Source organism: Spea bombifrons, chromosome 5, assembly GCF_027358695.1.
Source record: "Spea bombifrons isolate aSpeBom1 chromosome 5, aSpeBom1.2.pri, whole genome shotgun sequence".
NCBI classification, from domain to species: Eukaryota; Metazoa; Chordata; class Amphibia; order Anura; family Pelobatidae; genus Spea; species Spea bombifrons.
This window is the reverse complement of record NC_071091.1, coordinates 14,346,886-14,361,412: the sequence shown is the minus strand read 5'-3', so window position 1 is coordinate 14,361,412 and position 14,527 is coordinate 14,346,886. Positions and strand designations below refer to the sequence as shown.

General features: G+C 39.8%; 1 protein-coding gene across 2 annotated transcripts; it reads left to right on the top strand.

The window, feature by feature from the left end:
• The first annotated feature begins 3,693 nt into the window (after positions 1-3,693).
• PTER (phosphotriesterase related) lies at positions 3,694-13,430 on the top strand. Of its 2 annotated transcripts, none has more exons than XM_053467564.1 (5): positions 3,694-3,829; positions 6,896-7,351; positions 8,294-8,559; positions 9,132-9,272; positions 12,614-13,430. In XM_053467564.1, exons 2-5 carry the CDS (start codon positions 6,920-6,922, stop codon positions 12,822-12,824), a joined length of 1,050 nt encoding a protein of 349 aa, XP_053323539.1. In that variant the 5' UTR covers positions 3,694-3,829; positions 6,896-6,919; the 3' UTR covers positions 12,825-13,430. The 2 variants fall into 2 exon arrangements, with proteins under 2 accessions (XP_053323539.1, XP_053323540.1); XM_053467565.1 differs by having other exon boundaries at positions 3,825-3,956.
• Positions 13,431-14,527: the final 1,097 nt, after the last annotated feature.

Genomic DNA, 14,527 nt, shown 5'->3' with positions numbered 1-14,527 from the left:
TGACATGCCTGGCACGTCATGACCTTAAACGGGTGTAGAAAGCGATCTACGATCCCTTTCTTCACCCAAACGGTGTTGCTGTAATGCCTCGATGTCGATGCGATTGGCATCAGGGGCCATGTCTGGCCCCTCCCCGGGGCATCAACGTCCGCCACTGTACATACATACACTGTATGGCAGCGGACGCCCATTTTAGAAGAGCTTAGGAGGCGATCAATGTAACATCATGTATAAATTAGGTATTGATGTACAATGTCAGTATGTGAACAGTGACATTTAATACGACAGAAAAATGTAATTAATGGAAGACTTACCTCCCATATCTCTATTACCGAGCCTCCAGGATCCAGAACAGATTTCTTTTTAAACAGCTCAGACAGAATAACTGCTATTTGATAAGTGAATAACTATTTACAAACATTCACAATGAAGACAGGCAGACCGGCAAAGCCCAACTCACACTAAAGCCTGGCAATATAATTCCTATAGTGGGCTTGATGTAATAGAACATTTCAATCAAGGAGATATAGAAAAAATATTATATCTACTTTTTTATTGGGGCTTGAATGTGCATTTGTTGCTCTTTATGACTTGTATCTTTCTTGCAGTGAAGCACGTGCGAGGCGAGTGTGTATAATTGTGAGGTGAGATTAGAGAACTTGCAAGTAGTACTTTAGTATAAATTGTGGAAGAAAACGTTTTTTTGGCATTTTGTACCAATTGTTTTAATTGGTTCAGACTTTGTACACTCGACGTGAGCAGAACGGAGATTAGATAATGCTAGTGTTGTCAGTTTGCCACAGGTCTCAACTTTCTCCCCAAAACAATTACACTTATTAAGAAAAAAACAAACAAAAAACTGAAAACATAAATAAATCCAGAAATCCTTAACATGGTGAATGTAGCGGGTCCCCGTTATGGCACCTTTTCCTCTGCTGGGCAAACATGATATCTGTGGGCAAATCAATACACAGTAAAGTTTCCATTGATTAACCTGTTAGTAACTGACATGTCACTGACATAGCTTGCCTTGATTCAAATGAAAAGTGTATGTTATCAGCTAAATCAATATTGCGTGATGAAAGAAGAGGAAAATAATTAGGCACAAGAGGCTATCCCTAAGCAATTAACCAAACAGACAATGGGCTTGATTCAGTGACCTGTCTAAACTGTAACCGTGGTTGAAAAGACACGCTTTGTGATCGCATTTCCCGACTAAACCCTAAACAGTGACTGTGGATTCTGCACTGCGATATTGATATTAAATCAATATAAAAAAACTTCTACTGAGCTATTCAATGGGGTGTGAAGTGTATCAGATCAACTTAAAGGGGTTATCCCTGAGAACTCTCTGGATGAAACGCTACTTCTCTGGGTCACGACAGGGAAACTCTAGGTCACAGGCGTGGTGTCGCAGCCCACTCCACTCACAGCCCACTTCCCCTCCAACAATTGCGTCTGTCCCACAATGTCATCTGGACAGCCCACTGAGATCAGCGGGACCACCCACAACATCAGTCTTCTCGCTGAAGATCCAGAAAAGCAGCACTTCATCCGTAGTGCCCAGGTATGCCTATGAGTAGAAACGGGACAGTCCCGATTTTGCCACTCTATCCAACTGTCCCACGAGCTAAACCTCTGCCCCGCGGTCCAGAGAGAAGTTAGGAGGTATAGGATTGGGATGTGCTCGGCCGCTGCTCAGCCACATCTACCCCAGCTCTTTATAACCTTTTCACAACCCGCCATAGACCAGAGTGATGTCTGCAGTCCTGGTTTACTTTATTCCGTTTGATTAGACTCTGCAGAAGAAAATACACAATTTGATAGCAAAGTAAATAGGTACATGAGTAAAATGCACAAACACACATTTATCGCATTGAATTATGCCGTATACAAATGCTGCGACTAATGTTACATTCATTAAACGTTATCAGAAATCCATGCATTTTGTAGAAGAACTGTAATTGGTAGAAACGCAATCAAATATTTGGCATACGGGAACACTGGTCGTTGGTATAATGTATTTTTTTTTGGAAAGAGATGAATTTAATAAAGGTGAGACAGCTGATTTCACATCGTATAGTCATACTTCTTCACAGCAATGATTTTATATATTCCGATTGTTAGAATCATAGAGGCATTTCACAATGTTCCAGTTATAATAAGGAAATATTGAAATAATATTATTTTTTTGCAGTCACATTATGTTTCCTAAACTCAGATGTTTTTTCGGGTAAGAAGTAACGTTTTATCTTTACTTGGGTAAATACCGCCAGCGATGCAAAATACAAAGGACATAATATTACATCCCTTGGGGAATAAGGGGTTAAATACATTATATTTCCAGAAGTACTCATCTCGGAATCTCAAAGTGCCCACTAAAGGGCCATTTTAGCCATCATCATTACCTTTAATGCATAGTATGCTGCAACTCTGGAACTGCAGCTTCCTCTAAAGTTAAGTGGTAAGCAGGTAATGAAAATAAAAGAGTCAGACACAGCGATCAGGGTGCTGGGTTGTATAGCGAGAGGCATTAATAGCGGGTAGAAGGAGGTGGTTCTGACACTTTACAGATCTCCGCTCAGACATCACCTAGAGTATTGCGCACAGTTCTGCAGACCCCATCTCCAGAAGGATACCGACACATTGGAGAGAGTTCAGAGGAGGGCGACTAAAACGGTAAATGGCTTGCAAGATAGAAATGATCAAGCTCAATCTGTGATGCTTGGAGAAAATAGAAGAGAGCAGGGAGGTATGATTGTAACATTTAAGTACTTAAGGGCATTTAAAATAGAAGAGGAGGGGCGATGAAGGAGAAATGTTAGAACAAGAGGCCATTATCTAAAGGTAGAGGGTCAGCGGTTTAGATGTAATATGGAAGTTTTAGTTTACCGAGGGGGTAGATAAATGGAACAGCCTCCCATCAGAAGTGGTAGAGACTAATCAGTAAGGGAATTTAAACATGCATGAGATAGGCATAAAGCTATCTTGTCTTATCTAATACAAGACCAAGGACTCATTAATGTCTGGGACCTTAACATGAGGAAAAATGGGCAGACTAGACACTCCAGCCATAATCTACACTGCAATGCGTATGGATTTCATGGTGTCCCCCTTGGAAATACATGGAGGGATCCTCTGGAATGCTCCTATATACATTTGCCCCTTTCCTCACCCCCAAGCTAAATGCCATGCAGGAGACACGGTCAGCAGAACACGCCCATGCGCATCACATCCTTACCGCCAGTCAGCTCCGACCGGCCAATCAGTGGTAAGAATCGTTGGGCCACAGAGAAGCTGGCAAGCTGCAGATGCAAGGCAGCAGCTTCTACCTCAGATAAGTTTTTTTTTTTTACTTTTAAAAAAAATGCATATTAAAGTATGCATAGAATGCCCTAATCTGCATTTTTTTTTACTTGGGGTGTCAGTAAACTACCCCATACGGTAATGTATATATGTTCTTCATTTGGATTCTAATGCACTCTGTGTGACCTAATGCAATGCTCAAAGCATTTATACTGTGAGAAAATGAAGCATGTAACGCCCTGTGAACTCAGGTGACATCACCTGCCTGCACTGCAGATTTATAATCCACATCCACAGTCATTCCAGGACACAAATAATATAATTGACAGCTAAGCCACGCCCTGCAGCCACGTGGTTCGACTGTCAAGAATGTAAAACTGAACTTGTTAAAAACAAACGGGAAAGAACTGACCAATCAGAGATCTGCTCGTAACAGCCAATCAGCATTCAGTTAGGATTCCAGTTCGGACACAGTTACCTGTTGAGTCCTCGAAAGTAAAGTAAAGTCACTTCCTGCCGGAAGGTGAGATCGGCAGCTATTGCTGTATTTGTGTGCAGAGCTGTTTGTGAATGTTTCTGTCATTACAGGGCACTTCCTGTCCCTCCACTTCCTGCAGAACGTCAGACAGACCTGTATGGAATGGCAATAGGTGCTTTATGTTCCTCAGTCTGTTGCTATGCATATAGTACCGTATTACTGGATATACACGTCACTTTCTCTTCGGAAAATAGACCCCACCGTGTATTCTGCTAGTTTCAGTGCTAAAGTAACTTTTCTTTTTTATAGTTTATACCTTGCCAGGTATGCCACATTTGACAGGGTTTCTGAATAACCTCCTCCAGCCAACTACATACCTGGCAACATGTAAAATGACCAAAGAGGGCCTCTGAGATCCATTTGTAAGATGTGTAGAAAAAGAATAATGCATATTATTTACAAAATCCACTCAGCCACTCATTCCCACCAAACATGATGACCTGGAAAAGAGGGGGTAAAAAAGGGGGTTTTGGTTTTAAAGAGGGGCACTTGGTGATTTGTGGCTGTAGGATTTGTAGGATGACCACAAGTACCATTTTATACATGGACATATATGAAAGCTGCCCTTCTGCTCTCTACAGAACGAGTGAGGAGGACACCCACACTCTATAGATGTGCACGCAATTTACGTGTGTATTACATGCGTGAGAGATGCACCGGCTTCACGCTTAGGCTGTGGTGTATGATGGCACGATTCATTATAAGGCTCTGCATGGTCATATCTGAGACTTCTCAGGGCTGATCCTTGGAGCTCCTGTGGGAGGCAGAGGGGGGATACGGAGAAGAGGCTGGCCATGCATATGGGTCTAGCTTGCCCCCAGCAGACCGTAAAGCCATTGGGAGCCAGTGGGCATAGATTGGGGCAGAACCAAACATCGCTTCTCCCCACCTGGAGATCTAGTGTTGCCCTGGAGCTTCAGATTTCAGCCTCCTTGCAGAACTTCATTGTAGGCCTGTATTTAGTTTTAAAATAAATTCCACAAAGAAGGTGGAACAGTGCCTTTAATTGGCAGTCATTATCACTCAAACTTAAAATAGGGGTTCATTTACGTACTATTAAATGTGTTCAAGGGACAGGATGGTCCAAGTGTACCCTTTATACATTCTGTCTGCACCTCATAGGTTTAATGCTACCTGCATTATAACTTGTAGGGAAAGATGAACTACTGTTATTACATCCATTGCATTGGCCATAAACACCTTCATACCGGGCCGTAAACGGTGCCGCTCCGAGAATGAAGTCCTCTGGCTCCGTTATAAAATGTTATTCGGAATCGTAAATATTGATGGCACGAATGAGCTGTGAAATATTTTCATTGAAAAAAGTTCATGTAGTTCACAGGTCTCTTTTTTTGACTTTTGCAAATCGCAGAATTCAGTAAATTCATCAATAACATAAAGAGGGGTCTGTGGTTATATCTTGAAGTGGCGCGGTGGTATACTCAATATTCTTCTGTAATCCACATTATTTGTCAGCATCAGGAATCATTTTGCCAAAAGCATTTTATTTAGTGGAGTTTTAAGGTTTCTGTGAAATCTCAAGGGCTCCTGCAAATAATGTTTGTTTTGATTAATAATATCTTGCGAAAGTACTGCTTCAGTCCCTCTATATATTATATACTCGTGAGACCAGGGTCACCTACTTCTAAAAGCTTAAGGAAAAAAAGAATACTTTAAAATGATCGTCTAAAAAATGAAATTCAGTTTGACTTCAGTTTAATAAAAAATATTTATTTTTTACCAAATTCTTGATTTTATAGAATTCACACAGTAAATACACATGTGTGAAAATGTGTTCTATGTTCTTGACTGTTTTTGCACTCGTGGGGACATTTTCCTATAGGTTCATAGAAGATCATGCTGGCTCCGTGTTGCCTGATGAAGAGTAAGCGTGTGTGAGCGTCGGACGCTCTCTTCTGACACCTCTGGAAACACTGAAGTTACAAGACTTCTTGTCATTGTATTTCTTTTTAGTTATTGTATCAGCCAGAGGTTGGGACACGTTGTTCCCCTAGGAGGCAGCACCAGTTTACTGTGTCGATATTTATGGGTGACCTTATAAACAGCTTTAATTAACCTCTAAAAGTCAAGCTATTCATAGATGCAGCGGTTGAAGGTAACCCGACATTATGTTCTTGTGAGTCTGAGGCCCTTGGATGGCTAATTCAGTTTTCTTAGAGAAACCGTTTTAAAGCATGTTGGAGTATATGTCACATGGAAGTATGTATACTTCTTGCACATGCTCAGTTGAGCTCCCATTGAAGTCAGAGAAGTGGCCGTTGCCCGCACATGTGGTTTTCTGCTACTAGTCATATTGATTATAATGTTCTACTGAGCATGTGCAGAATGTGTACTGAGGAATGCTCCCTGCTTTTAGTAGAAACAGGGGGGGGTTAAATGCAACAGAGCTCTAATTTTCTTACTCTTGTAACTAATGAATGTCTGCACTGATTCGCATGCAATCAAATCCACGCATTGGGCTCCAGTATCCATTTAAATGCCTCTTTAATGATCAACCGGTGGAATGGTCCATATGGCAAAGTAATTGCATTGGTTGCTATGTTATGCATAACCTCCATTGTGTCTGGGAGTTGCACTGCCCGTGTCTATGTTTGACAACCTAATAATTCTCATGGCTAATTAATCTATCACTTTTTAGTACTCATTATAATGTACAGGAAAAGTAAAAAAAAAAAAAATTTTTTTTCAAATACATCTTCTTTATAAAGTCGGTGAAGCTCAGATGTCTTAACTTCTTCAGTTGCTTATAGTGATTTTGCCAGACATCACGCTGATTGGATTTGTTTGTTGAATCTTTTCAAGTTGTGTGTATTAAACTTTGCGAAAGCTTCTTTAATTAATATTGGATTTCTGACCCATCATTATTATACAGCTGTTTATTCAGTGGCAGATAAATAAGTGGTCATTCAGATAAGATGCTAGTTCTGTAACTAGGACTTGAGAGCAGTCTGTAAATTCTGAAGAAGTTTGTCTCATCTGGTAAAAATAAAATCTGTAATTTCACTAAATAAGAAAAAAAATCTTTCCCAGACATTCTTCACCTGGAGCAAAGACATGTCTTCTTTGAGCGGCAAAGTACAGACTGTACTGGGGCCCATTGACCCAGATCAGCTCGGATACACCTTGACCCATGAACATTTGACGATGACCTTCAACTGCTGTTATTGCCCACCTGCTCCTCACCAGATGGCTTTATCTGAGGAGCCCATTGCAATGAAGAATTTGTTCTGGCTGAAACAAAATCCCTACAGTAGTAAAGAGAACCTTCTTCTTAACCAAGAAATGGAAGCCGTAAAGGATGAGTTATTGTTTTTTAAATCGGTGGGTGGAGGAAGTATTGTAGAAAACACAACCACTGGCATTAGCAGAGATGTGAGGGCCCTAAAGAAGCTAGCGGAGGAGACGAGGGTGAACATAATATCCGGAGCTGGATTTTATGTGGATGCTACTCATTCACCGGAGATGCGCGCCATGTCTGTGGAACAGGTAGGATGTTACTTTCTTCTCATCCATACTAATAACAGATGACAAGAAACTCACAAACTTTTAACGTTACTGCCACATATTGTGTATTTATGATTGTTATGTAAGCTAATTCAGTAATGAACTTCTCAAGGTAACTTTTATTCCTCAGACGAGGCCAGTCCTGTAATTGCTGTTTGGGAGTGTATGGCTGTCTGCTCTATACATTAAATTTAATCTGGCTTTTGTAACTACCAGCTGTAATAGCTTGTGAAATCCCAGGTATTTGGCCCGTTTTATATTGATCTCTATGGGTTTGCCTCTTTTTGGCTTCCCTGAAATACTGAGCTGGCTCCACGATTATTCTGTCTGGCTCCTAACCTCCGCGCAAAGTTGTCCAGCCCTCATGTAAGTAGCAGGCTTCTCCTCTTCACAACTTAACAACAACTCTGTAGCCAACCAAAAAGCAGTCCAGCAGCTTGATATCTTCCAGCTCTTTTGGCTGAGATAAAGGGAGAGACTGAATTACACCATGCTGGTCCTTCTAAACCTTCCTAATTATTCCAGATGATCTGCAATTAGCTCCACCTGGAAATCCTGGCCTGGATTCCGAAGGCTGTTGGAGCACCAGCCCACCCTGCTGTTCTGGTCCACCCCAGGGACCCCTAACGCAATGTGCAAATCTCACAATCAATGTTTTATTTAACTTGCCTATATTTCCCTAGGGCTTCAGCTTTATTAGTAAGCCATGCTTTATGTGCCTTCCATCCACCACTATACATATATACGCAGTAGATATTTCATTAATTGATTTCTGCAGTTTACCTCGTAAAAATATACTTTTTTGGATGAACTATATTTGTTATTTTCTTTTTTCCAAGCGTTTATTCTTGGAAGTCAATTGTGTCTTTTTAATAAAGGTGCTTGTTGTGCTGTGTGACATGTATATCCATAAATCTTTGTTAGCTGACAGAGGTTCTGGTTAATGAAGTCCTCCAAGGAGCAGATGGGACAAATATAAAATGTGGTATAATCGGGGAAATAGGATGTTCCTGGCCATTAACGGAGAGTGAGAAGAAAGTTCTCCGGGCGACGGCTGAAGCTCAGATCCAACTTGGCTGCCCTGTAAATATCCACCCTGGTAGAGACAGTGATTGCCCATTCGAGATAATCAGGATTCTTCTTGAGTCGGGGGCAGATGTGTCCAAAATTGTAATGTCTCATCTTGATAGGTAAGGAGTATATCAAAATCACAGATGTATATAGTAAGTTGGCTAGTTTGTGCTATATTTTGTATGTATTATTATTATATTGTGCCTTATTTTATTGAAAGAGATATTGCTCATTTTATTACATATATTAATGCTTTGCAAAACTGAAGGGAGAAGCCATCTTCTTGGTTGTCTGGACTACATCTGTGGTGCCAAATTGTAACCTCAGTGTTCTATAACAAATCATTAAGACAACATTTTACAGATACAAGATAACACAAACAATACAAAAGGCAAGTAGGTTTTTTTCTTGTGCTCAAATTCAGCCTTATTTATTAAGCAACCTGCTTAAATATGTGGTTTACTTGGTACATTTTTCGTGCAACATTTTATTCTTAGATCATCCTTCCCGGTGCCCTGCCTTCTATCATGTGCATAATGCGAAAATGTTCTTGACAATTAATCTGTCCTCAATTTAATATGTTATTACACCAACCTGGTTGAGACGACAAAGCGATCTGTAATCCCCTTTTAATAGAAATGGCTTAATGTCAACATTTAAATAATAAAACTACTGCTGCTCCTTATTATAGGACTATATTTGATGAGAAGAAGCTGCTTGAGTTTGCTGAGCTCGGATCTTACCTGGAATATGACTTATTTGGAACAGAAATGCTGAATTACCAGTTTAATATAGCTGTTGACATGCCGAGTGACAACGAAAGGATCAAAACGTATGTATGGCCATTTAGATGTTGCAGGCATCTTGTCTGTGTTGGTTTCTACACATGAGATATAGTAGGAATCCCAATCTCAGCCTGCCTTTCTTGCCCTGAAAGAGTTAAGTCTTTGGATGCACGCTGATCTTTACTGTTGCTGTTATCTCTATTTCCTCTTGTCTTCTAAATCCTTGTTCTCTATCCAATAACTGATATTCTTACCATTTCATTCACTTAGCCATACAAATGAAACCATGCTCCCCCTGCTTGAGTTGCTGTAATGCATGTCGAATCACATGCCACTGGTAGTTATAGATATCTATTGCAGACTGGGAGGGGGTTCCACGGAACATGGTTATGACTTGCAAGAGAAAAGGGAATAGGTTTGATTATATGTAGGAGATTTAATAACCATACCTTGGGACTCTCCATGTTTGACCCAGAGTCTCTGGGTGAAGTTCTGCTTCCCATGGTCTCCAGGTCACTTCTCCAGGTCTGACAGTGGAAAGGAGTGGGTCAGGCAAGTTTATTCACGTAGATTTGAGCAGTCTGCCACCTTGCCTCACCTAACAAGGAACCACTCTGACAACAGCTTGTATACTGATACAAAGCTCTGGGCTGCTGTTGAGCGCCATGAGGTTTGAGAGTCCGGGTTTCCTATCAAGTTGACATGGGTTGCTATAAATTGTAAATGCAGGTTGATGTTCAGATCCGTCACGAAAGGCCATCAGTCAAGTTTGTGGCCAAGTTGATTGTTGGTAGTAGTTACCGTATGTTATTAAGCCTTTCAGTCCTTTTCAGATTTAATGCATAGTCTGCAGTAGAGAACTGCCAGACTTTCCAGATTATCCTAATTGTAATTCCTATACAACATTTTAAAGAAATAGCAGAGTCCACAGAATATTAGTTTTAATGCATGTTGGGGTACATGGATGCCAATCTATTTTGCAGCCTGTAATTTGGACCATGCATTGTTTAGTTATTGAAGTTAGAGACTTTGGTTTCATTTAACCCCTTTACAGCTGCCTCTACTGAAACCAGGAAGCGTTAGTATGCAGAGTTGCTGCACATGCTCAGTAGTACTCTCATTGAAATCATTGACTCAGCAGCCAATCACATTTATTCAAGCAAAACATCAGTGTTTAGCAGCATAAATGTGGTAAGCGGCTGCTACTGCTACTGCCTTGCTTTCAGTGGGACCTCAGCCCCCCCCTAACTAGAAAAGGTGTTTACTGAGCATGTGCAAGAAGCATACTTCAGTATGATCCCTGCTATAAGTGGAGGCGGTTGGGGGAGGGGTAAACTGAGACTAAAGTCTAATCTCTTATAATTTATGCTGCCACCAATTTGCTTGCAGTGAAAGCGTGGCTGAATTGCTGTAAAGTATTTGGAATAATAGCTTTATAAAGGAACTGCACTGCTTTTTATTAATCTATATCACTAGAGGCTTGTGTGGTCTATAAAACAATGCAGGTAGAGTCCAGGACGCGTGGTAACAGCTCCTATATGGGATGACAGAATTGAGTACAATCTTTATTTACAGGTGATAGTCGAATTTGCATAAAACACCCTTACTGTACCTGAATATCAGAACTGGAGACTATATAACGGAATATTACATGCAAATAATTGCACAAATAACCAGTGCTGGATTCAGTTATGATTCATCTCAGATGTGATAGCTCTTCTTTTAAATAAAACCTGCATGTACTTTTATCACAAGGACACCTTTATACCCATCCTCCATTGTTGCCCCTTTAGTTTAGAAACTTTAATTTTCTGCTACTTAGCGGTATAAAATGATCAACTGCTTGTCTGCGCTGCAAAGGAGGAGGTCAATAGCGATGCCCAAGTACATCATTTCATGGCAATCGATACCATCATTTATTCTGTTAATTAACGTGATTAATGGTACAGGTTGTCTGATAATATATAAATATTTGCCTGTTTGTATCATTGAGGGAGTTGTATAAATAGCAATTCTCTTTCTGTCTTGGCTTAGTCAATGTGTTTCTTCTACTTTGTGTTATGTATAAAGCTATGCGATTGGGACCATTGAGACTTTGTTCATTCTCATGTTTGGTTTGCACATAGGACTGGGCGCTCAACCTAAATTATTTTAGCATATTCCCAGAATGTTTAGCGTATGGAAGAAAGGGATCGGGGCCAACAAAATGAAGTACAACTCTTTATATAGAGATTTGCAAGTTTATGTGTATATCATCAAACATATATACATTTTAAAGTTTTAAAGAATGCATATTAAAGGGATAGTCTAATGTCCCTGACACCCCTACTATAGAAGAATGAATATTAAAGTACTCTGTTAGTAGTTTAATACGTATTCTTCCAAAATGAAGAAGTTATAGCCATGATGCAAAATCCTGTTCCTTCCACTGATTGGCTGCTTAAACTGTCAATCAGAGGCATTAAAGTATTAGCAATGAAATCAGTGGGAGTATGTTCCTGTCACTGATTGACAGTTTAAACAGCCAATTTGGTGGCAGAAAAATTGTTCCATTGAAAAGACCCTTGCTTACAACATTTAGCGGAGGTGACTGCATCACTTGCAGGGAGATGTATTGAGCTGAATGCATCTCTTGCAGGGCATTTAGCTAGGGGTGGGGAAAGGAGCACATTAATTTCTGCAGAATCTCCAATGCAATACTGGCCACACAATTTTATGTGGATATAATGGCTGGATTGTCCCTTTAAAGTACTCATAAAGTACCCGTTTTTACCATATGGGAGTACAGGTACATCCACAAAAGGTGTAACAAGATAACCTTTAAACTGCCGCTGCATGGAAGATCAGGCTCTATGGAGAGCCTGGACTGTCCCTGCCTACTAATCATGTATAACGGTACGAGCGCTGCTACACCGTTATATAAGGACATTACTGCTGACACCCAACAGGAGGTCACTATAGAACAGGAGAGACTTAGTATGTATGCATATGGAAGTATGGCAATAAGAAGCCTTGGTAAGGAAAGTGTTAATGTGCATTCTCCTTTGGTGAGACTGTGGAGAAACTGTCCCGCTAATTATTCCGCTTATAAATCATTTTACCAAACTTTGCTTTGTTTCATAATATATTCTGTAATATTTTATTATAATATATTTTATTAGTATATACATTAACTTCAGATCCCTCATGTCATTAAACCCATTGGCTTCCCACGCTGCTGTTGGCACACTTGGCTTCCTGGGCAAGTTATTGTGCCAGAGAGTGGCCAAGCACCTTACACTGCGAGGCACAGCAAGCCTTGGGTATATTAACATTAGTTAATGGGGAAAAATTGCAGACACTGTCCCTCTGATTAAATTGTTACGAGGCTTTTACTGTTGTTTTGCAGGCTTCGCTTCCTGGTTGATGAAGGTTATGAAGACAGAATCGTAATTGCCCATGATATCCACACAAAGAACAGGCTTGTAAAATATGGCGGGCATGGATACTCACACATCCTCACCAACATTGTCCCCAAGATGTTGCTCAGAGGCATATCCCAAAACATCATTGATAAGATATTGCTGGAGAATCCAAAAAGATGGCTGACATTTAAATAGATATGTTTTAAACAGTATAAATCAAGTTATATTGAGCAAAATATGATGCATATCTGTTGGTCTAGGGCATAGATTGAAAATGCTTTATGATATACAGTGTAATTAATCAAAATAAGAAAACAAAACTTGTATATATTATACAAATATACACTTAAACAATTGTCTTCAAAAACAATTTAATTCCTTCAGGCAGCTGTAGTCAAAGGTCCTTTGAAGCAAAGTAATAATAGTATTGCACAAGTTGTAGAAAAGTAAAGTGATTCCAATTAAATTACTCCCCTCTGGAACAATTTGATGTTCCTTGTAATATTGATGATGCTTGTAATTATCCCGCTGTTCTTTAATTAATGCTTGATAAGAAACATGGCAATTTAAATTACTTTCCGGCAAAAAGCTTAGATGTTGCCTAAATATTTTTTCCTTAAATCATCTTGGGCATCTGACGTGTTCTATTAGTTACATTGATTATCGTCTATTTAGGGCTAGTTTCTGCCGTGTAAAATGTTTTTTTTTTTTTTTTTTTTTTGTTTAGTATGTAATAAAAATGTTACGTCATTTTATGTCTATATAATAAACGATCCGATTTCTGTATTGTGCCCAGGGTAATTCAATGATAACATTTTATTCTTGGTAAGAGACCAACGTTACGCAATAGAATGTATTCACGAAACAGCTAGTTTACACTTTCTTACCATCATCATTGTCAATTTCAAACTACTATAGAAATATAGAATATGCAGGCAAATAAGAACTATTTGCCCCAACAGTCTGCCCATTTTTTCTCCTGTAATAACCTGGAATCTTATTCGGTCCTCGGTCTTGTATTCAGTATAGACTCATTCACTGGACCATTTCTGAGGGAAGGCTGTTCCATGTATGTGTCACCCCCTCTGTAGAGTTAAACTAGGTACAAGGTACATTAGGATTGAGTGAACGGGTGATTCTTATCCGAGATGAAATAAAAGGGGCTTCAAGACACCGTTCCAACATTCATTGAACTTTCTAGCATGTGCGGCACATGAACCTTAGCAGATCTGCCCATTTTATTTTTTCATCTGAAGGATCTTCGGATAGAAATGCACACTTGAAGAAGCGAATGTGGATTTGTGTCACGTGACAAGTGTTCCTAAGAAAATTATGAATGAGACATATTTTACATGATTAAAAAATTATTTTTGACTTCAACATTCATCGGTACTAAAAATCTTTCTGTGCCTCCTACAAAGACTAGTTATCAGTGTACTTCAGCTCGTTCAGACTGTAAGCCCTCCCTATTTATAAACAGAGCTTTTCACTACAATCTGTAGATCCAGTTCTACAATACTAATAGTCTGGAGACGAACATGATTTTAAAGACGCCCCAAGGTTATATTAGATTATGAAAAGCCCATAGGATGGCTGGAGTGCCCTTTAATTACCTCATTTAAGGTAAAAATGAACTTGTATTTAAAGAAGAGATGGAACCTGGAACAGCACCAGATGCATAAATAATACATGCTTATGACTTTCTGTTCTCCAGCCAAACAATGTCGGTAGATGTTTATTCATGCACCCATAGTGCACTGTTAATTCATATACTCTGTAATATGGGTGAAAAATATCCAAAGTAAATTGATGCTGCTCTTAAGCTTTGGTCCAGGAGTGCGGGATTGGGGTACACATTTACGCCAAACCCTCAACCCCCCTGTGGAGAGAGCAGCCCC

Excerpts from the sequence above, each read along its gene's own strand:
- PTER (XM_053467564.1), top strand. The coding sequence starts at position 6,920 with ATGTCTTCTTTGAGCGGCAAAGTACAGACTGTACTGGGGCCCATTGAC. Across the intron at positions 8,560-9,131 it reads GTAATGTCTCATCTTGATAG|GACTATATTTGATGAGAAGA; the intron begins GTAAGGAGTATA and ends TCCTTATTATAG. Across the intron at positions 9,273-12,613 it reads GACAACGAAAGGATCAAAAC|GCTTCGCTTCCTGGTTGATG; the intron begins GTATGTATGGCC and ends GTTGTTTTGCAG.